Source organism: Pygocentrus nattereri, chromosome 12 (genome assembly GCF_015220715.1).
Source record: "Pygocentrus nattereri isolate fPygNat1 chromosome 12, fPygNat1.pri, whole genome shotgun sequence".
Classification (NCBI taxonomy): Eukaryota; Metazoa; Chordata; class Actinopteri; order Characiformes; family Serrasalmidae; genus Pygocentrus; species Pygocentrus nattereri.
The window spans coordinates 42542037-42566036 of record NC_051222.1 but is presented as its reverse complement, the minus strand read 5'-3'; the positions used below and the strand labels follow the sequence as shown (position 1 = coordinate 42566036).

At 44.8% G+C, this 24000-nt stretch overlaps 1 protein-coding gene across 3 annotated transcripts in view; it reads right to left on the bottom strand.

The window, feature by feature from the left end:
- LOC108415126 (bromodomain-containing protein 3-like) overlaps window positions 1-24000 on the bottom strand; it is a 44948-nt gene that overhangs the window by 14202 nt on the left and 6746 nt on the right. For 2 of the 3 annotated variants that reach the window (XM_017688103.2, XM_017688104.2), the window contains exons 5-14: window positions 20739-20941; window positions 19738-20070; window positions 19388-19516; window positions 16840-17046; window positions 13935-14182; window positions 9512-9846; window positions 8649-8738; window positions 4896-5192; window positions 4226-4551; window positions 404-542 (exon numbers count right to left, since the gene is read on the bottom strand). In XM_017688103.2, coding sequence (XP_017543592.1) covers window positions 404-542; window positions 4226-4551; window positions 4896-5192; window positions 8649-8738; window positions 9512-9846; window positions 13935-14182; window positions 16840-17046; window positions 19388-19516; window positions 19738-20070; window positions 20739-20941 — 2307 coding nt within the window. The remainder of the gene's footprint in view (window positions 1-403; window positions 543-4225; window positions 4552-4895; window positions 5193-8648; window positions 8739-9511; window positions 9847-13934; window positions 14183-16839; window positions 17047-19387; window positions 19517-19737; window positions 20071-20738; window positions 20942-24000) is intronic. The other variant, XM_017688105.2, reaches the window with a different exon arrangement.

Here is a 24000-nt window from a genome sequence, read left to right as displayed (position 1 = left end):
AAAAAATGCCTGGACCTCAATTTATAGAAAATACAATTTAAATCACAATCCTAATATTGTTTAGAAAAATCACAATGTTTTGCTCAATCATTTAGCTCTAGCTGATTATTTTGCATTATTATATGTTGTTTTTACATTTTATTCTTCCATGGTTTATATACCCGCTACTGTAATTACATGGTAAGCTTTGCCTTCTTGTCATTGGGTAATGATGGGCCAGTTCTGGTCAGTCGCAGACAGAATTCAGTTCTACTTGGGCCAGGGTCATACTTGATGCTGTGGTTTCGTGTCAGTTTGGGTTTGGACAGAATTTTACAGGACTTCAGGTGCAGACACAAAATATGGACGGAAATTTGGGGGCTGTACTCAGAACACAGTTTTCAATTAAAGCTCCTGCCCTCACCCAGTGGAGATGACTGTTGAGATGTTCTTGCTACTGAGCTCGGCTGCAGCACAGCTGGCAAGCGGGAGAGCGAATGCGTTTGTGCTCTGTCGGTGTGCAACTGTACGTCACCCTGAAGAGACTGCAAACACAACTGCACCTGCATTCACACAAAAACAAACAGAATTTAATACAACTGCACACTCAAATCACAGCCAAGCACAAGACTTAGACATTTTGAGTAAATAAGTATATTTTTTAATTCCGAATTTGAATTTAAAGGTCTTACTTCAAATCAGAATCAGATTCAATCAAGCTTTATTGGCCAGGTCTGCTACATACAAGGAATTTGGTTTTGGTTACAGGAGCTCACAGAGCACAGTATCAGACAGACACTCAGATGTAGAGAATAAGATAAAAAAAATATAAAATCAATAAGATAAAATAAAATAAAACATGCATTCCTACCATCACTCACTCAGACACAAACACACAGTCATACCTGTAAACCTTACAATGTGCAGAGTATGAGTCTAAAGTGCTGAGTGCAGCAGCAGAGAAAGAGATCAATGAGGTGTCAAATCAGTGGGGTAATACGGCAGGTAAGTGGGGTAACAGTCAGATAAGTGGGGTAATACGGCAGGTAAGTAAGATGCTAGAACAAACACTGATTTCAAGAAAGTATCAAACTACGGTTCCACCCAGGGTCAGACACTTGATGGGGTTTAAACCCTCACAACTTCAGTATTTTCTGTCCATATCGGACCATGGGAACTTTTATGCATATTATTTGGGACTATCCAAAAGTTTATGTTTTTTGGGAGGAGGCTGTTGATTCTGTCTCTTCTCTAACCAAGATATACATCCCCATAGACCCTGAACTTCTTTTACTTAATGATAACTAAGTTCCCCATTACGGCAAAAACCCAGTAAATATGGATCGCTGGCTTAACTGCCGCAAAAAAGTCGTCCAGCATTGGCTGCCTCCTCACAACCTGTCCACACAGCACTGGTTCCATACCTTATTAAATATCTTCTTTCTGGAACTATCATCTGAATGGATTAGCAATGCTGCCCCTAGAACTCTTGATTACGGAAGTCTGGAGAAGCTATGAGGTATTTATGATTTTCTGGATTGCTTTCTTGAGATAACAAGCTAACTATCAAGTTAATTATCTTGTGATCTCAAGATAACAAAGCTGTTAACTAGAGATCAGAGGATTAAGAAGATAACAAGATCTTGTTATCTCAAGATAACAATCCAGAAAATTACAGTAACAGCTCATGGCCTCTCCGGACTTCCGTACTTGATACAGGGATTCACAGATTATCTTAAGTCAGGACCTGTGTGCTCGCTTAACTGTGTTAAGGTGTAATTTCATGTGTCCTGTGTTTTTTTTCATTAAATGGAAAATATAAAAAACAATGAAAATTAAACTACAAGTTAAATTAAGTACAATTTTCAAACAGACTTTCATTGTTTCAATAAGCAAATTAGCTGCTCTTAAGAGCATTACATTGCTCAATTTAAGAGCCTGTCAGTATTTTGTTCACGCTGCATGGCTGGAAACATCTGCAATGTCCTCTGATGTCTGATTGACAATTATCATGTCAGCATCTTGGGCTAGATTGTTGGTAGGCTACTCTGAATGCACTTTTGATGAAGGGGAATGGTTGGTATGCATTTCCTGACAAACTGAGACCAAAAGTGGTCAGTCACTGTACAATTGTTATCCAACTGTTTCTTGGTATGCAGTATTCCTGAGAGGAGGCAGCAATCCACCACCCCATCAACAACAACAGCAGCAGCTGGATCTCCAGGTTTAAGTAAAGTTAGAGGCTCCTGATGGGTTGAATTTCAAATTGATTTGCTGCTCCACTAGACCCCTTTGTAACTGAGCTCTTAGCACTTCATTGTTTAATCATCAGTGCAAGGTGCAAGATATCTGCTTCCAAATGTTTCAATAAATCAAAGTAGATGCATGTTGTTGTACGGCATTCGAAGATCATCTCCAGGTTTTCTCATGGTGGCCACTGTACAATCAGAACAAAGAAACATCAAGTCTATTTGGGCTCCCTCTTGTTTGACCATAGCCCCTGAAAAAGAACAGTGACCTGTGAGGCATGGTGGGACGTTCGGTGCTCTCTGACCTGGTACAAGAGGGAAGATGCGGCAAGGTCAAACAGCAACAAATCCCATCTGCAAGGGGTTGGTACACCATCAGAAGGTTCACAGGTCACAGTTGGGAGGCTGTGGACACAGCTATCCACGTAGAATGACTGCTCTACAGATGGTCTTGGACATGCCTCTTAAATGCAATGTATAGACACGCATTTGTACAAATCTAGGTTCCTCCAGGTAACCTTCAACAAAGTCCCCAGGAAGGGAATCTACCTGGTGAATCATTTGGCCAAGGGTTGGCTCTGGGAGATGTTTACAGACCTTGGTAGAAGATTAAGAAATCAAACACCACTGTGCTGAATGAAGGAAAGGACGGACACCAGGAATTGCTTTACTTATCCACCTCATCTTGACTGCATCACGTCACACATCCTCCGTCAATCAGGTTCATTTGTTCAAATTCATCAATCAGAGATTTGGTCGGGTATATGGGCATCACTTCCTCCATTAAAAAATAAAGCATCAGGGCTCACATTTATGAAGATTCTTAAGAGTAGGAGTGCTGTTATTACAAATTACAAAGCATAGTGACTTAGAAAAGAATCTGATCCTAGATCAGCAAGCCTACTTTTAATATATGTGGGAAAACAGGGTCTTGTGTCGGTCTGAGGGAAGTAAGGAAGCATGTGGATGACTATACTAGTCCATACAAACTCAAATATGCTTGAAACAACTGCAGGCCCAGTTTCAGTACAAGGTTTGGTACCAGTTGAACCAGTTCAATGGTTGCGATCAAATGGTTGTAGCCTGCTCCAATGCAAAGAAGTGGATGGGCCTTTGGTGTGATCCTTTGGTGAATCTTCCAGAATTCTTGAGGCCTTTCTTAGAGTATATGCCTCAGGACCAGGACAAATTGTGTGGCTACACTTGTGGCATGAGTTTATCCTTTGTGATCCATTGTTGTACCCATTCAGTAATGGGAGAGAGCTCAGAGAACATGAGAAGGCCCTTCTTGAAAAGAGTTCTTGCAAAAGAGGCTGAGACATTTGGTCTTGTTTGCCACTTGATAAATACACTTCCAGTCTGAACCATTGTAGATCACTGCAGTTTGGCTTTAGCAGTTTAGAGTGGACTGCTTTTCTTTCTTGCCTGCTACCCTTTGAGATTAGTGGGACCTGGGATAAGGGTCCCTGCACCTCTGCTATGACTTTAAGCTACCACACTAACATCACCAATCTGTCAGGATTGAAACTGTTGGCCAGGGGTACCTGTACCGGTAGGTGCCCTATCTTTCCAGTTCCCAAATACACCCGATTCAACAAATCATCTAATTAACAAGCTTTTCCTGAGTCGAAGAGAGTCTGTTTTGGGCAGGAAAACACAAAAATGTGCAGGGCAGGGGGTCCAAGACCTGGGTTGGGAACCTGTCCTGAGAGCAGACCTGGGTGTAATTGGGGAGATTAATCAGAAGAGAATATATATCCGTTAGCATCAATTACAGCCTACAGGGTGCTTCAAATAATACAAGCCTTAGCATTTAGAGGCTATTTTGCTCTATGTGAACCAACGAGGCAATTGATAGTCAAAAGAGATGATAGGCGAACTGGGTAGTAACTTCCTATTCACAATAAAACTCGGCGAGAGAGTGGACACAGAGGAAGGGGAGGCAGATTAGAATAGAATTTATATTAGCCAACAAAACTGGGAGCAACTCAAGTTACCTGACTGAGGGGAAGTGGCGTCTCTTCTGCGTCGTCTTCTTCATCTTCCAGCAGGGCCTGGGGAGGCTGGGCAGAAAGCTGGCCCAAAAGAGATGGACCCAGAGGGGCTAAGGACTGCAGGGGAGGGGCGGGAGGAAGCGAGAGAGGAAGAGGAGGGGATTTTGGAGGAAGAGAGCGGTGAAGAGGGGAGGACTTCGGAGGGAGGGAGACAGGAAGAGGAGAAGACTTCGGAGGGAGAGAGAGACGAAGAGGAGAAGACTTTGGAGGGAGAGGGGCAGCGTGGCTCGTTGGCCGGGAGGGCTGCTGAGGCAAGGCGGTGTGGAGGGCTAGAGAGATTGAGAGACATAATGAGAAAACAGAATTGATAAATGAGGAGACAGGTGCAATACAGAGAAAGAGAATTTGAAAGAGAAGAGTGGAAGTGAACAAGATCATATTGCATTTAGACATGTGATAAAATGCTAACAATGCTTTAACTTCTAACATAAATAAAACGTGCTTGAAGTATATCTAATAAAATGATCATAATCTGCTGCTCAGTTTGATAATGGTAGCCAAGCACTGAACTTTGAAGGTAATGGTTTGTGCCTTTTGTGTCTGGCTTGAAACTGCACTTTTGTTAATGACACCGCAATAAAAGTTAAACATTCTGATGTGTCTGTATTTGTACCTGGAGAGGGGAGCGGAGCTGGGTTGTGGTTCAGGAAGGGGTGTGTCTCAGCCGGTGTGTGTGTGTTTGCATTGAGTGTGTGTGACGGCGCTAAAGGTGGGCCAAACTGAGAGTCAAAGCTGTTTCCGAGGAGATGGGATGGCTGCAGTGCCTGGGTGGTGGAGGGAAGGTAAGACAACGGGGCAGTGGACTGAACCACTGCTGCCTGAGTGCTGGGGGGAAGCGGGGCCCCTGGACGTTTTGACCTTCTGACCTCTTTAGCAGCATAAGGCTTCCTCTTCTGCTTAGGGACCAGCCCTGCCAAAAGAATTAATTACAGTTTCTCGTTAGGCTGAATGAATAACCGGCTCTAAATGTAGGTATTGTGATATAAACCGAGTCTGTTCTACAGTTTCTCGTTAGGCTGAATGAATAACCGGCTCTAAATGTAGGTATTGTGATATAAACCGAGTCCGTTCTACAGTTTCTCATTAGACTGAATCAATAACCGACTCTAAATGTAGGTACTGTGATATAAACCGAGTCCGTTCTACAGTTTCTCGTTAGGCTGAATGAATAACCGACTCTAAATGTAGGTATTGTGATATAAACCGAGTCCGTTCTACAGTTTCTCATTAGGCTGAATGAATAACCGGCTCTAAATGTAGGTATTGTGATATAAACCGAGTCCGTTCTACAGTTTCTCATTAGACTGAACGAATAACCGACTCTAAATGTAGGTATTGTGATATAAACCGAGTCCGTTCTACAGTTTCTCATTAGGCTGAATGAATAACCGACTCTAAATGTAGGTATTGTGATATAAACCGAGTCCGTTCTACAGTTTCTCATTAGACTGAATCAATAACCGACTCTAAATGTAGGTATTGTGATATAAACCGAGTCCGTTCTACAGTTTCTCATTAGACTGAATCAATAACCGACTCTAAATGTAGGTATTGTGATATAAACCGAGTCCGTTCTACAGTTTCTCGTTAGGCTGAATGAATAACCGACTCTAAATGTAGGTATTGTGATATAAACCGAGTCCGTTCTACAGTTTCTCATTAGACTGAATGAATAACCGGCTCTAAATGTAGGTATTGTGATATAAACCGAGTCCGTTCTACAGTTTCTCATTAGGCTGAATGAATAACCGGCTCTAAATGTAGGTATTGTGATATAAACCGAGTCCATTCTACAGTTTCTCATTAGGCTGAATGAATGAATAACCGACTCTAAATGTAGGTATTGTGATATAAACCGAGTCCGTTCTACAGTTTCTCATTAGGCTGAACGAATAACCGACTCTAAATGTAGGTATTGTGATATAAACCGAGTCCGTTCTACAGTTTCTCATTAGGCTGAACGAATAACCGACTCTAAATGTAGGTATTGTGATATAAACCGAGTCCGTTCTACAGTTTCTCATTAGGCTGAATGAATAACCGACTCTAAATGTAGGTATTGTGATATAAACCGAGTCCGTTCTACAGTTTCTCATTAGACTGAATGAATAACCGACTCTAAATGTACAGTGGGTTGCAAAAGTATTCATACCCCTTGAACTTTTCCATATTTTGTCACATTACAACCACAAACATAAATATATTTCACTGGAATTTAATGTGAAAGACCAACACAAAGTGGTATACAATTGTGAAGTGGAAAGAAAATTATACATGAATCAAAACATTTTTTACAAATAAAAAACTAATAAGTGCGACGTGCAAAAGTATTCAGCCCCCCTGAGTCAATACTTTGTGGAGCCACCTTTTGCTGCAATTACAGCTGCAAGTCTTTTAGGGTATGTCTCCACCAGCTTTGCACATCTAGTGACTGAAATTCTTGCCCATTCCTCCTTGCAAAACAGCTCAAGCTCAGTCAGATTGGATGGAGAGCGTTTGTGAACAGCAGTTTTGAGATCTTGCCACAAATTCTCAATTGGGTTTAGGTCTGGACTCTGACTGGGCCATTCTAACACATGAATATTCTTTTTTTTAAACCACTCCATTGTAGCTCTGGCTTTATGTTTAGGGTCGTTGTCCTGCTGGAAGGTGAACCTCCGCCCCAGTCTCAAATCTTTTGCTGACTCCAACAGGTTTTCTTCCAAGATTGCCCTGTATTTGGCTCCATCCATCTTCCCATCAACTTTGACCAACTTCCCGGTCCCTGCTGAAGAGAAGCACCCCCAGAGCATGATGCTGCCACCACCATATTTGACAGTGGGGATGGTGTTTTCAGAGTGATGTGCAGTGTTATTTCTCCGCCACGCATAGCGTTTTGCATTGTGGCCAAAAAGTTCTATTTTGGTCTCGTCTGACCAAAGCACCTTCTTCCACATGTTTGCTGTGTCCTCAACATGGCTTCTGGCAAACTGCAAACGGGACTTCTTATGGTTTTCTTTTAACAATGGCTTTCTCCTTGCCACTCATCCATAAAGACCACATTTGTGTAGTGCACGACTAATTGTTGTCCTGTGGACAGTTTCCCCCACCTGAGCTGTGGCTCTCTGCATTTCATCCAGAGTCACCATGGGCCTCTTGGCTGCCTCTCTGATCAGTGATCTCCTTGTTCGGCCTGTAAGTTTAGGTGGACGGCCTTGTCTTGGCAGGTTTACTGTGGTGCCATACTCTTTCCATTTCCGGATGATGGATTGAACAGTGCTCCGTGAGATGTTCAAAGCTTGGGAAATCTTTTTATAACCTAAGCCTGCTTTAAACTTCTCCAAAACCATATTCCTAACCTGTCTGGTGTGTTCTTTGGACTTCATGATGCTGTTTGCTCCCCAATATTCTCTTAACCAACATCTGAGGCCGTCACGGAGCAGCTGTATTTGTACTGAGATTAGATTACACACAGGTGGACCCTTTTGAGTCATTAGCAGTCATCAGGCAACTTCTGAATGCAATTGGTTGCACTCAGGGAAAAGGGGGGTGAATACTTTTGCACGTCGCACTTATTAGTTTTTTATTTGTAAAAAATGTTTTGATTCATGTATAATTTTCTTTCCACTTCACAATTGTATACCACTTTGTGTTGGTCTTTCACATTAAATTCCAGTGAAATATATTTATGTTTGTGGTTGTAATGTGACAAAATATGGAAAAGTTCAAGGGGTATGAATACTTTTGCAACCCACTGTAGGTATTGTGATATAAACCGAGTCCGTTCTACAGTTTCTCATTAGGCTGAATGAATAACCGACTCTAAATGTAGGTATTGTGATATAAACCGAGTCCGTTCTACAGTTTCTCATTAGGCTGAATGAATAACCGACTCTAAATGTAGGTATTGTGATATAAACCGAGTCCGTTCTACAGTTTCTCATTAGGCTGAATGAATAACCGGCTCTAAATGTAGGTATTGTGATATAAACCGAGTCTGTTCTACAGTTTCTCATTAGGCTGAATGAATAACCGGCTCTAAATGTAGGTATTGTGATATAAACCGAGTCCGTTCTACAGTTTCTCATTAGACTGAATGAATAACAGACTCTAAATGTAGGTATTGTGATATAAACCGAGTCCGTTCTACAGTTTCTCGTTAGGCTTAATGAATAACCGACTCTAAATGATATAAACAGAGTCCGTTCTACAGTTTCTCGTTAGACTGAATGAATAACCGACTCTAAATGTAGGTATTGTGATATAAACTGAGTCTGTTCTACAGTTTCTCGTTAGACTGAATGAATAACCGACTCTAAATGTAGGTATTGTGATATAAACTGAGTCTGTTCTACGGTTACTCATTATGTGTACAGTGTGAATGTACCTGTTGAAGGTTCCTCAGTTTCTGAAGAGTTGGACTCAGTGCTTACTGATGAAGAGCCCGTCTTTATCTTAATCACATTTGACTTTTCACCTACAGCAGAGAAAACACACACAATCAACACACAGTTAAAACACAGATTACTGTTTAATCATTTATCAGATTATGAACTTTTGCTTTTTTATATAGTAATAATATTTACATTGCAGATTCTAATATGATAAACTACACAGGTAGTTTTAACTTGTAATCTTTTTTTAACTTTTAAACCCATTTTTCAAGTTTTATTCAACATTTTAATTTCATTTTAGAAAACAAGGAATTAAATGACTGTGCAACAACTTCCCTATCTATAATAATTGAATTACAATTTCACAGTGAATATTAATTTTGTCATAACTTCACTGTTAACAATTTTTATTAGACTATCTCACACAGGATATTAATTCTATGAGAACTCCATTCTGGATGCTAATTTTATTAGAACTTCACTCTGGACATTAATTCTATGAGAACTTTATTCTAGACATTAGTTCTATTAGAAATTCATTCTGAATATTAATTCTTTTAGAACTTCATTCTGGATGCTTATTTTATTGGAACTTCAATCTGAATATTAATTCTATTAGAACTTTGTTCTGAATATTAATTCTATTAGAACTTTGTTCTGAATATTAATTCTATTAGAACTTCATTTTAGATAATAATTCTATTAGAACTTAATTCTGGATATTATTTTAGAACTTCATCCTGGATATTAAGTCTATCAGAACTTCATTTTAGATATTAATTCTATTAGAACTTCATTCTGGATGCTTATTTTATTAGAACCTCACGCTAGACATTAATTCTATTAGAACCCTGACCTGCTGTCCTCTTCCTCTTGAGGCAGGCTGAGACGTATCTCTCGAGTTCTCGCAGCGTTGTGGGTTTCAGCATCTCGAAATCGATCTCTATCTCGTCCGGGTTTGTGTTCTTCAGTGTCGGCTCGCGTGACTGAATGATGTGGACCACACGGCCCAGCTTGTTGCCGGGCAACCGGTTAATGTCCAGGCTCAGCTGCCTCTTCTCCTCTAGAGTCATGTGCTTTTCAGAAGCTTGCTGGGACAAAGCCTCTTCCTCCAACTCCAGCGAAGGGACGAGAGAGGGTGTGGTCAACAAAGGGGCAGCCAAGGAGCGTCCAGGCTTCACATCCTTCCCTCTGAGAGAGAGAGAGAGAGAGAGAGAGAGTGTTAGAGAGAGACAGAGAGAGTTAGAGCGAGACAGAAAGAGAAAGAGAGTGAGGGAGAGAGGACAGACAGACAGACAGACAGAGAGCAAGAGAAAGAGCGAGCGAGAGAGAGAGAGCACGAGAGAGCGAGCGAGAGAGCAAGAGAGAGCAAGCGAGCGAGCGAGCGAGAGCGCGCGAGAGATAGAGAGCACGCGAGAGAGAGAGAGAGCGAGCGAGCGAGCGAGAGAGAGAGCAGCACAGCAGAGCCCTCAGCTCAGGAGCAGGACATTGAGCCAGACCAAGACTCTTCACTCTATACCTCAATTACCCTGATAAAGGAGCACTTCACACGACTGGAGGTAGAGATGGTACGCCTTCGGAAGAACTTCGGAACTGAAAGAGCAGGTCAGAGAACTACAGAAGGACAGGGAGAGCCACAGGAAGGAGATGGCTGCACTGAGAGAGGAGCTGAGACAGCACAGTGCAGAGTCTGAGAGAACAGCTACTCTCCTTCAATTAGCAACAGGGTCCTCTAACAGCAGATACCTCCACCCAGACTAACCACTCAGCTTCAGCCTCCACCTTCAACCTCAACCTCCTCCAGTTCACAGAAGCTTCCTCCACCTTCTACCCCCACAAGCTCACAGCAATCTCCTCCAAGCCAATAAGTACATTTAGAGCCCAGTGTCCAAGATACAAACAGAGCAGAAAGAAGAACCACAGACCAGCTGGACTCTGCACTTGTAATAGATTCCAACGGCAAATTTATCGATGAGAAAAACTTCCCCAGATGTAGAGCGGCTAAACTCCTTCTCCACGAAAAGCACCGGAATTACTCACAGAGGCAGAACCGGGATCACCAAGCCACATCATAATACACCCAGGAACACAGGACCTCAGAGCTCAGCAAGAAAGAGTGGCCGAATCAGTGAGTGCAGTGATGGAGAAGACCAGCAACACCTTCCCTAACTCGAAGATCATCATCTCCACCCTGCTGCCCTGCACTTACCCTCCATACCCCCACTCCACTTACCCTCACCCTCCATACCCCCACTCCACTCACCCTCACTCCACTTACCCTCACCCTCCATAACCCCACTCCACTCACCCTCACCCTCCATACCCTCACTCCACTCACCCTCCATACCCTCACGCCACTGGCCCTCACCCTCCATACCCTCACTCTCCATACCCTCACTCCACTAACCCTCACCCTCCATACCCTCACTCCACTCACCCTCACCCTCCATACCCTCACCCTCCATACCCTCACTCCACCATACCCTCACTCCACTCACCCTCATCCTCCATACCCTCACTCCACTCACCCTCACTCTCCATACCCTCACCCTCCATACCCTCTCCACTTACCCTCACCCTACATACCCTCACTCCACTCACCCTCACTCTCCATACCCTCACCCTCCATACCCTCTCCACTTACCCTCACCCTACATACCCTCACTCCACTCACCCTCACCCTACATACCCTCACCCTCCATACCCTCTCCACTTACCCTCACCCTCCATACCCTCACTCCACTCACCCTCACCCTACATACCCTCACTCCATTGACCCCCAACTGTCATTAGTTTACTAATTTCTATGTGTAGTTATAACCAGCGATAAAATAATAAGAGTACTCTAATATTGTGATTATAATAATGTGATTATTATTGATGTTTTTTTTGTTTTCATTTCTGTTTTTGTTGCTCACTTCTACTGTTGTGATGCTTTAGCAATACTGTACCTCCCAGTCAGGCTAATAAAGCTACTGTGAACTGAGACAGAGAAAGAGAGAGAGAGAGATGAACAATAAGCATGGATTAGTGGGGAAATGACTTTAAAAAGGTTCTTCAGTCACACTTTGCATTTACAACAGTGGTTCCAGACACGGTGAGCTTTGTTAGAGAACCAGAGGTGGTTCTTCTAGAGCTTCGCTCCTAAGAGCCCCTTTCACACTGCTGTGTTTCAGAGTGGAGGCCAGTCTGCTAATGTGGCTTTACACTTCCCTGTCCAGCTCAGTCCACAGACTCCAGGTCATTTCTGATAAATACCCTGACCAGCTGCGCTGCGAAGGCTGAGTAACTCCTACATGACGTACGTGTTTACAGCGCTTTAATTCTGCTGCCTCTTTTCTCTCACAGCTGTTTCAGTTTACAGTTCACCATTTCATGCGACGACTTCTCTTTGATCATTATTCTGTTGTTTTTAGTTCACACTCTAAAGTGCTGCACTTTAAATGTGTGACATATGTAAACATTATTGTTATTATAATTATTATGACTATCATTATTATTACTGTTACTATGACTACTTCTGATCCGGTAGTTATGGTAACCTTTAAGGCTGTGGAGGTTTCTGGATGCAATGAGCTTAAAAATCTGCTAATGTTGGCTTGTTACTGTCTAAATAATAACCTTTCCCGTTTCCTTCATTCTGTAAAAGCAACATTAACACTGAACAGGTACATCAGGGGCTGATTTCACATCACTGCTTGCACTTATTTATAACTTCATACATTTTAGAGACCAAACCTTGTATCACCGTTTATGCCAACTGTTGTTTATATTGTCTTAATATATAATGTTGAATGGACCAACTGAAACACTGCAAACGACTTCATCTGTTCAACGTTCAGATCTTTTCCTCTCCCCTGTGATGTTCCCATGAGATTCCATAACATGTTCAATATCACGATGTTATGGCCCGTTTTATTTCCGGTGTTACGACCTCCTGTGTCTAAGCGAACAATTAAAGGCCATATGTTTTAAAAAAAAAAACAAAAAAAAAACAAGCCAACACCGTCCAACAAGTTAAAGGCCCCATCTTGTAAAAGCTGGTAAGTCTAGTGTTAAACCGGTCAAACGCAGACGAGCTTACAGAAAAGATTCAGGGGGTGAGATGAGGCCAAAACAAACTACAAAGACAACTAAGGCTGCGTTCACACAGCAGGTAAGAGGTCCAAATCCGATCGTTTTCCTTAAATATGGCACCGGTGTGTGTCCGAGTGTCAGTGTGAACAGATAAACACACTGAATCAGACATTTTCAATTCCGATTTGAATACGTGGGACATCATTTCATGCTGCTGAGGCTCATAAACATTTAAGCTGATGTTTCTGGACCAAAAAATCAGAAGAGACTCATCGCAGCCGCTCCGGGTTTGAAGAGGTTTTGAAATGAAGCGTCTGAATGCGGCCGGAGGAGCCCGAGGCTTCAGAATCTGAGGACACAAACCAGAGAAGTGGCCATGACTGAATAATGCGCCCTGTTCAGGGAGAACTCGAACACACTGCGGGTGATGAGTCCAGCTGTCACCACTGGAGCTTTACATTCACTCCTGTGGTCCGGTCGAAGATGAAACTGAAGCTCCAGGGGCGACTGGCGTTCGCTGGCCGTCATGACCGTTTTACGCCCAGTTGAGCCGCGTGAAGCTCTGTTCTTCAGCGCATGCAGGTCGGTTTAGGAGCTGATCTGTTCAGACTGTCGCATACAGATCAGATTTAAAAGATCATCTGAACAGACAAACAAAACAATCGGATTTGGTGAGGAAGTCAGATCCAGGCCTTTAACCTGCTGTGTAAACGCAGCCTAAGCTAATCACCTAATGAAAAAATGACAATTATAAGGCTGCCTCCCCGTCCCAAACCAGGAGAAAACAACAGAGAAAAAACACAGGGCGCGCACCCTGACTTAGAGAGAGAGAGCTTTACAGGTGTTTAGACAAAGTCATACAACAACAACACGAGTTCACAGAAAGGCTTGGTCTGGCCAGGTGGAGGCTGATGGCAGAGGTGCGACCACTGGAACAGCCCTCTCCCCCTTCTGCAGTGCCATAACGGCCCTTAAGTAACTGGAGTGCCCCCTGCTGTATCCAATCAGACCCTCCTGACAGCAAGAAAAGAGCAAAAAACAAAAACAAACACCCCCAGGATCATAACACCGGCTACCGACTCGCCCCAGGGAAGAACCCTGATTCAGAGCGACTGGCTGTTTAAGAGATGACGAGCTAAGCAAACTCGTGGTTGTGTATGATGCAGCAGTAATGAAGGCATTATGGGAAATGTAGTTCTTACTCAAGCTTCTTGGCCTTTTTCGGAGGGATCGAGTCCTTAGCAATCTTGTTCTTCCTGATTGGCTGAAACGATGTGGGCGTGGTCTCTGTGAGAAGCTCGTCCACCAGCAGAGGAGGCGGTCCACTGGTTTTCATCCGGTGCTTCTCTTTCATCTTCTCCTTTTTCTCTTTTTTCTCTTTCTCCTTCTTCTTGGGTTTGCAGGCTGGGGGCTGAGACAGAGCAGCGAGCTGATCGTGGAGGGCCTTCAGCTGTAGGGGGTGACATTGAGCACTCTTTTTTACACCAGGGCCTGACCAATGTATTTATCAACAGTGTTGACTGTTACACAAGTTAACTGTGCTTAGGAATGAACACCGATAAATCTGAAATAAGAACAACTTCATTTATCTGAAGTGACAATGCGACCATTTTAACCCATATTAATCAGTAAAGCTGTGATTATGCAGCTGTAATTATGTGGTTGTGATTATGCAGCAGTGCTTATGTGGTTGCGATTACGCAGCTGTAATTATGTGGTTGTGATTGTGCAGCTGTGATTATACAGAGGTGATTATGGCTATGAATATGCGGCTGTGATTATGCAGCTGTAATTACACGGTTGTGATTATGCAACTGAATACACAGTTATTATTATGAAGCTGTGAATACGCAGCTGTAATTATGTGGTTGTGAATATGCAGCTGTGACTCTACAGCTGTGATTATGTGGTTGTGATTATGCGGCTGTGATTATGCAGCTGTGATTATGCGGTTGTGATTATGCGGTTGTGATTATGCGGTTGTGATTATGCGGCTGTGATTATGCGGCTGTGATTACGTGATCGTGATTATGCGGCTGTGATTACGTGATCGTGATTATGCAGCTGTGATTGTGGTTGTGATTATGCAGCTGTGATTATGTGGTTGTGATTATGCAGCTGTGATTATGTGATTGTGCAGCTGTGATTACGTGGTTGTGATTATGCCGCTGTGATTACGTGATTGTGATTATGCAGCTGTGATTGTGTGGTTGTGATTATACAGCTGTGATTATGCAGCTGTGATTGCGTGAACTTGCAGCTGTGATTATGCAGCTGTGATTACATGATCGTGATTATGCAGCTGTGATTGTGGCTGTGATTATGCAGCTGTGATTATGTGATTGTGATTATGTGGTTGTGATTATGCAGCTGTGATTACGTGGTCGTGATTATGCAGCTGTGATTATGCGGTTGTGATTATGCAGCTGTGATTATGTGGTTGTGATTATGCAGTAGTGATTATGCAGATGCGATTATGTGGATGTAATTACGCAGCTGTGATTATGCAGCTGTAATTATGTGGTTGTGATTTTGCAGCTGCGATTATGTGGTTGTGATTATGCAGCTGTGAATACGTGGTTGTGATTATGCAGCTGTGATTACGTGGTTGTGATTATGCAGCTGTGATTGTGTGGTTGTGATTATGCAGCTGTGATTATGCAGCTGTGATTGCGTGATCGTGATATGCAGCTGTGATTATGTGGTTGTGATTATGCAGCTGTGATTACGTGGTTGTGATTATGCAGCTGTGATTACGTGGTCATGATTATGCAGCTGTGATTATGTGGTTGTGATTATGCAGCTGTGATTACGTGGTTGTGATTATGTGCTTGTGATTATGCAGCTGTGATTACGTGATCGTGATTATGCAGTAGTGATTATGCAGATGCGATTATGTGGATGTAATTACGCAGTAATGATTATGCAGATGCGATTATGTGGATGTAATTATGCAGCTGTGATTATGCAGCTGTAATTATGTGGTTGTGATTATGCAGCTGTGATTATGTGGTTGTAATTATGCAGCTGTGAAAACGTGGTTGTGATTACGTGGTTGTGATTATACAGCTGTGATTACGTGATCGTGATTATGCAGCTGTGATTATGTGGTTGTGATTATGCAGCTGTGATTATGCAGATGCGATTATGTGGATGTAATTACGCAGCTGTGATTATGCAGCTGTAATTATGTGGTTGTGATTATGCAGCTGTGAATACGTGGTTGTGATTATGCAGCTGTGTTTATGCAGCTGTGATTATGTGGCTGTGATTATGCAGCTGTGATTATGTGGTTGTGATTATGCAGCTGTGATTATGTGGTTGTGATTATGCAGCTGTGATTATGTGGTTGTGATTATGCAGCTGTGATTGTGTGGTTGTGATTATACAGCTGTGATTATGCAGCTGTAATTGCGTGATCGTGATTATGCAGCTGTGATTATGTGGTTGTGATTATGCAGCTGTGATTACGTGGTTGTGATTATGCAGCTGTGATTATGCAGCTGTGATTACGTGATCGTGATTATGCAGCTGTGATTGTGTGGTTGTGATTATGCAGCTGTGATTATGCAGCTGTGATTACGTGATCGTGATTATGCAGCTGTGATTATGTGGTTGTGATTATGCAGCTGGGATTACGTGATTGTGGTTGTGATTATGCCGCTGTGATTACGTGGTCGTGATTATGCAGCTGTGATTACGTGGTTGTGATTATGCAGCTGTGATTGAGGTTGTGATTATGCAGCTGTGATTGTGGTTGTGATTATGCAGCTGTGATTGTGGTTGTGATTATGCAGCTGTGATTATGCAGCTGTGATTGTGGTTGTGATTATGCAGCTGTGATTGTGGTTGTGATTATGCAGCTGTGATTATGTGGATGTAATTGCGCAGCTGTGATTATGCAGCTGTAATTATGTGGTTGTGATTATGCAGCTGTGATTTTGTTGTTGTGAAACATTAGATAGAAAATTGTTTCTGATGAAACTATTGATAATCTAAATTTTCAGCTCTGTGAAGTCAGCATTAGTTTCAGTTATATTTTAATATTTTTAGGCCCTAATTTACATACAGAATCTCTCTCTTATTGTCTCTCCTTTTATCTCTCACCTGTTCCTGAAGCTCAGCCAATCTCTGAGTGCGTTCCTGATCCAAGCCATCGTCTGAAGATTCTGATTCTTCGGAGGAGGGGCTGGTGGGTGGGGCCTGTGTGGGCTGTTTGATTTGCTGATGGTGGAGGGCTGGAGAGGGGGAAGGAGGAAGGGGCATGTCGTCTGGCTCATCAGGCATCTTCGCAAATTGCATCTCAAAAACTTCCTAAAAATAAAGAATAAAAAACATTCACCATCATTTACCATCAATTCTTGCCTTAGGACCTTCCTCAAAAACTCATTTAAACCCAAATCTAAGGAGATACTGGTGATTTAACCTAAATATTAAGGCAGGGCTGCCCAAAGTGTGGTCAGGCCAGACGGTTCCCCATGACTCCACCCTCTAACTAATCAGAGAGCGAACATATAGCTAACACTGTACATCATATGAAATTCATTCAATTACTGTCTTTATTTTACAGCCCTGCTCCTCAAAATGTTCAGACGCTGTGCAAACTGTAAAAAACAGAACGTAATGTAAGTCAACGTAGTTCAGCTTCTCACGCTCTCGGAGAGACCCACGTTTTCAGCGTTGACCACGCGCCTTAAGCGTGTGACGCACAGTCGGACCGAACGCTGTACAGTAACGGACGGTTTGGCTGTAGGAACAGTAACGATGGACCACAGTGTCAGAGCTGCGGGGCAGAAGAGGGGCGAGAGGAAGCGGTGAGCGGGGGCAGAAAGGGGCGAGAGGAAGGGGTGCACGCAGGGGCAGAAGAGGGGCGAGAGGAAGCGGTGCACGCAGGGGCAGAAGAGGGGCGAGAGGAAGCGGTGAGCGGGGGCAGAAGAGGGGCGAGAGGAAGCGGTGCACGCAGGGGCAGAAGAGGGGCGAGAGGAAGCGGTGCACGCAGGGGCAGAAGAGGGGCGAGAGGAAGCGGTGAGCGGGGGCAGAAGAGGGGCGAGAGGAAGCGGTGAGCGGGGGCAGAAGAGGGGCGAGAGGAAGCGGTGAGCGGGGGCAGAAGAGGGGCGAGAGGAAGGGGTGCACGCAGGGGCAGAAGAGGGGCGAGAGGAAGCAGTGCACGCAGGGGCAGATGAGGGGCGAGAAGAAGCGGTGAGCGGGGGCAGAAGAGGGGCGAGAGGAAGAGGTGAGCGGGGGCAGAAGAGGGGCGAGAGGAAGGGGTGCACGCAGGGGCAGAAGAGGGGCGAGAGGAAGGGGTGCACGCAGGGGCAGAAGAGGGGCGAGAGGAAGGGGTGCACGCAGGGGCAGAAGAGGGGCGAGAGGAAGCGGTGCACGCAGGGGCAGAAGTGGGGCGAGAGGAAGCGGTGAGCGGGGGCAGAAGAGGGGCGAGAGGAAGCGGTGAGCGGGGGCAGAAGAGGGGCGAGAGGAAGCGGTGAGCGGGGGCAGAAGAGGGGCGAGAGGAAGCAGTGCACGCAGGGGCAGATGAGGGGCGAGAAGAAGCAGTGAGCGGGGGCAGAAGAGGGGCGAGAGGAAGCGGTGAGCGGGGGCAGAAGAGGGGCGAGAGGAAGGGGTGCACGCAGGGGCAGAAGAGGGGCGAGAGGAAGGGGTGCACGCAGGGGCAGAAGAGGGGCGAGAGGAAGCGGTGAGCGGGGGCAGAAGAGGGGCGAGAGGAAGCGGTGAGCGGGGGCAGAAGAGGGGCGAGAGGAAGGGGTGAGCGGGGGCAGAAGAGGGGCGAGAGGAAGGGGTGAGCGGGGGCAGAAGAGGGACGAGAGGAAGGGGTGAGCGGGGGCAGAAGAGGGACGAGAGGAAGGGGTGCACGCAGGGGCAGAAGAGGGGCGAGAGGAAGGGGTGCACACAGGGGCAGAAAAGGGGCGAGAGGAAGCGGTGAGCGGGGGCAGAAGAGGGGCGAGAGGAAGCGGTGCACGCAGGGGCAGAAGAGGGGCGAGAGGATGCGGTGCACGCAGGGGCAGAAGAGGGGCGAGAGGAAGCGGTGCACGCAGGGGCAGAAGAGGGGCGAGAGGAAGCGGTGCACGCAGGGGCAGAAGAGGGGCGAGAGGAAGCGGTGCACGCAGGGGCAGAAGATGGGCGAGAGGAAGCGGTGCACGCAGGGGCAGAAGATGGGCGAGAGGAAGGAATAATAATAGTGTGTGCAAAAACTCAGAGCTACAATCATTTAAATCATTTAAATCATTTGAACTGCTTTATACCAGATGTTTCATATTTACTATCACAGTCACCACCACTTTACTGTATTCATAAGAGCTTAAATCTCGTGTACATACTGTAAATTTCTCTTTATCTTTGTTTTAAATTATTAAAGTGTTTATTCTTTTACATAAACGGCTGCAACTGTAACAACTGCAATTTCCCTCTGGCATCTCAACTTATTTGGAAATGAGGTTGTAGCATTTTAATAAAAATACAGCATACATGCCTTATAATGCTGGAAAATACACGTTCGATGCTAGACTGAAATCTACATACCTCCTTCATTCACATACTACTAGGGCTGAGGATTATGGGATGTAACACACAAACATGAAATTTAAGAGAATGCCCCTCATGCCCAAGTAAGATCTGAATATGTGCTACCTGTGCTGCTCCTTACCTGTAGTTTGCGGGCCATGGCCACCACATCGTGGTCAGGAGGGTTGTACTTGTAGCAGTTGGAGAACATCAGCCGAACGTCTGCAGCGAAAGCCTGAGCATTTGGATACTGGCAACTATCCAGCTTCACCTGTACAACACAAAGCGAGCTCAATACCACAATTCCTTTTCTGATGCCAACACCGACACTTAACCTTGAGAATCGTCCGACACGACCACGGAATCCAAAACTTTACATGAACTTCAAGCTAATCAACGTTCTCTCGCTACAATACCCAGCATGTGTTTTGCAAATACGTCATAAGACCTTTAAGAAAGACAGCGGTCAGAGCGCCCCCTGCTGCTTCTCACCTTGATGGTGCTGAGGTCCATGGGGTGTTTGATGATCTCGTGGTAGTCATGGAGACCGAGAGCCTTGGTGTCCACCGGTCTGTAGAAGGGCCACGCGTAGGCCACATGTTTTTTGCCCAATATCTCCTTCAGCAGACTCCTGCAGTAATGGAGCCGTGGGCCAGGGGGCGCCGTCTGACCTCCCACCGCACCCCCGGAGTCTGGCACGTCCCTCCTGGGCCGGCCGCTCTCCCGCCGCGGACGGGGCTCAGTCGCACCGGGAGACGACTCGCCCAGCTGGTCGCTGGCGGTCGGGGTGGTGGTGTCAGCCTTCCTCTTCTGACTCTTCTTCTGCTGTGAATCAGAATCCAATTCAGAATCAGAACAAAATCAAAACCACTCAGATTCAATCGAGAATCAGCGTCAGAATTTGTACAGACTGAGAAACTTTTCAGAAACGGTCAAGAACTACAATCAAAACCAAAAACCAAAACATCTCAGAATTAGAACACGTTCAGAAATCAGGATTCAGGAATCAGAACCAGAATCAATATAGAATGAGAAACATTTCAGAATCAGAAACAGAACCAGTTCAAAATTAATGCCAGAGTCTATTTAGAATCAGTCGAGAATCAGAAACAAAATCTGAATCATCTCAGGATCTTAACTGGTTCAGAATAAATTAAGTATCAAAATTACACAGGTCCACAAATTAGAGTTTGACTCTGCTCAAAATCAGCCCAGAATCAGAACTGGTTCAAAATTAGAGTCAGAGTCTGTTCAGAAACAGGATCAAAGCAGAATCAGAAACAGTTCAGAATCAGAAGAAGATGAGAATCAGAATAAGAACCGAATTAGAATCAGTTTGGAATAAGAACCATTTTAGAAACAGAATCACTGAGCAATCAGAAACAGAATGAGTTTGGTTCATAATCAGAAACAGAACCAGAACTGGTGCAGGAAAAGAATCCATGCAGAACCGGTTCACAATCAGAATCAGAGTCGGTCCACCCTGTGCTCACCTTGGTGATAGGCATGGCACTCTGAAGCACAGCCCTGCTGGGCATCGTCGTGACAACAGAGGTGGTGACAGTTGCCATGGAGCTGGACAGGCTGTCGATGGAGAAGGAGGGGTCCAGTGAGGAGGGGGCGACTTCAGTCAGAGACGGAACGGAGATACTGAGAGACTTCGGAGCAGAGGAGTTGGTGGGGAGAGAGGGAGGGGCTGATAGAGAGAGAAAGACAGACACAGAGAGAGAGAGAGAGACAGAGAGAGAGAGAGAGAGAGAGAGACAGAGAGAGACACAGAGAGAGAGAGAGAGAGAGAGAGAGAAAGAGAAAGAGAGAGAGAGAGAGAGAGAGAGAGAGAGAGAGAGAGAGAGAGAAAGAGAAAGAAAGAGGAGAGAGAGAGAGAGAGAGAGACACAGAGAGAGAAAGAAAGAGAGAGAGAGAGAGAAAGAGAAAGAAAGAGAGAGAGAGAGAGAAAGAGAAAGAAAGAGAGAGAGAGAGAGAGAGAGAGAGAGAGATCAGAGGGAGAGACAAAGAGTGAGCAGAGAGAGACAAAGAGAGATCAGAGAGAGAGAGACAAATCAGAGAGACACACAGAGAGATCAGAGACAGAGAAAACAGAGACACAGAGAGAGAGATCAGAGAGAGACCAGAGAGAGATCAGAGAGAGACACATAGAGAGATCAGAGAGACACACAGACAGATTAGAGACATAGAGAAAGATCACAGAGACACAGAGAGAGATCAGAGAGAGCTCAGAGAGAGAGCAAAGAGAGACACAGAGAGAGATCAGAGAGAGACACAGAGACACAGATAGAGATCAGAGAAAGACAGATCAGAGAGAGACACAGAGACATAGAGATCACAGACACAAAGAGACAGAGAGAGATCAGAGAGAGAGCAAAGAGAGACACAGAGAGAGATCAGAGAGAGACACAGACAGAGATCAGAGAGAGACACAGAGACAGATCAGAGAGAGACACAGAGACATAGAGATCACAGACACAAAGAGACAGAGAGAGATCAGAGAGAAAGACAGAGATCAGAGAGAGAGAGACAGAGATCAGAGAGACACACAGAGAGATTAGAGACACAGCGAGATCACAGACACAAAGAGACAGAGAGACGCAGAGAGATCAGAGAGAGAGGGAGATCACAGAGAGACAGAGATAGATCAGAGAGAGACCAGAGAGAGACACAGAGAGAGAGACCAGAGAGAGACACAGAGAGAGATCAGAGAGAGAGGGAGATCACAGAGAGACAGAGATAGATCAGAGAGAGACCAGAGAGAGACACAGAGAGAGAGACCAGAGAGAGACACAGACAGAGATCAGAGAGAGACACAGAGACACAGATAGAGATCCGAGAAAGACACAGAGACAGATCAGAGAGAGACACAGAGACATAGAGATCACAGACACAAAGAGACAGAGAGAGATCAGAGAGAAAGACAGAGATCAGAGAGAGAGAGACAGAGATCAGAGAGACACACAGAGAGATTAGAGACACAGCGAGATCACAGACACAAAGAGACAGAGAGACGCAGAGAGATCAGAGAGAGAGGGAGATCACAGAGAGACAGAGATAGATCAGAGAGAGACCAGAGAGAGACACAGAGAGAGAGACCAGAGAGAGACACAGAGAGAGATCAGAGAGAGAGGGAGATCACAGAGAGACAGAGATAGATCAGAGAGAGACCAGAGAGAGACACAGAGAGAGAGACCAGAGAGAGAGACACAGAGAGAGATCAGAGAGAAAGACACAGAGATCAGAGAGAGAGACAGAGGTCAGAGAGAGAGAGACAGATAGATTAGAGACACAGAGATATCACAGACACAAAGAGACAGAGAAACACAGAGAGATCAGAGAGAGATCACAGACACAGAGAGACAGAGAGAGACACAGAGAGAAAGACACAGAGATCAGAGAGAGAGAGACAGAGACCAGAGAGAGAGAGACAGAGATCAGAGAGACAGACAGAGATCAGAGAGACACACAGAGAGATCACAGACACAAAGAGACAGAGAGACACAGAGAGATCAGAGAGAGATCAGAGAGACACAGAGATCAGAGAGACACAGAGACAGATCAGAGAGAGACACACAGAGAGAGATCAGAGAGACACACAGAGAGAGATCAGAGAGACACACAGAGAGAGATCAGAGAGACACACAGAGAGAGATCAGAGAGAGAGACACAAAGAGACAGAGAGAGACACAGAGAAAGATCAGAGAGAGAAACACAGAGAGATCAGAGAGAGAGACACACAGAGAACAGAGAGACACAGAGAGATCAGAGAGAGATCAGAGAGAGAGAGAGACAGAGAGATCAGAGAGATCAGAGACACAGAAAGAGATCAGAGAGAGAGACAGACACAGAGAGATCAGAGAGATCAGAGACACAGAAAGAGATCAGAGAGAGAGACAGACACAGAGAGATCAGAGAGGGAGGCAGAGAGAGAGAGAGACAGACACAAAGAGATTAGAGACACAGAGAGATCAGAGCTGCTGTTCAGAAATAATATAAGACATGACTGAACATTTGTACTGTAATTGTATTCGACAATTAAAGGGCCCATGTGTGACGATTACAGGGCCCATGTGCGACGATTACAGGGCTTATATGTGACAATTAAAGGGTCCATGTGTGACGATTACAGGGCCCATGTGTGACAATTACAAGGCTTATATGTGACAATTAAAGGGTCCATGTGTGACGATTACAGGGCCCATGTGTGACGATTACAGGGCTTATATGTGACAATTAAAGGGTCCATGTGTGACGATTACAGGGCCCATGTGTGACGATTACAGGGCTTATATGTGACAATTAAAGGGTCCATGTGTGACGATTACAGGGCTTATATGTGACAATTAAAGGGTCCATGTGTGACGATTACAGGGCTTATATGTGACAATTAAAGGGTCCATGTGTGACGATTACAGGGCCCATGTGTGACGATTACAGGGCTTATATGTGACAATTAAAGGGTCCATGTGTGACGATTACAGGGCTTATATGTGACAATTAAAGGGTCCATGTGTGACGATTACAGGGCCCATGTGTGACAATTACAAGGCTTATATGTGACAATTAAAGGGTCCATGTGTGACGATTACAGGGCCCATGTGTGACGATTACAGGGCTTATATGTGACAATTAAAGGGTCCATGTGTGACGATTACAGGGCCCATGTGTGACGATTACAGGGCTTATATGTGACAATTAAAGGGTCCATGTGTGACGATTACAGGGCCCATGTGTGACGATTACAGG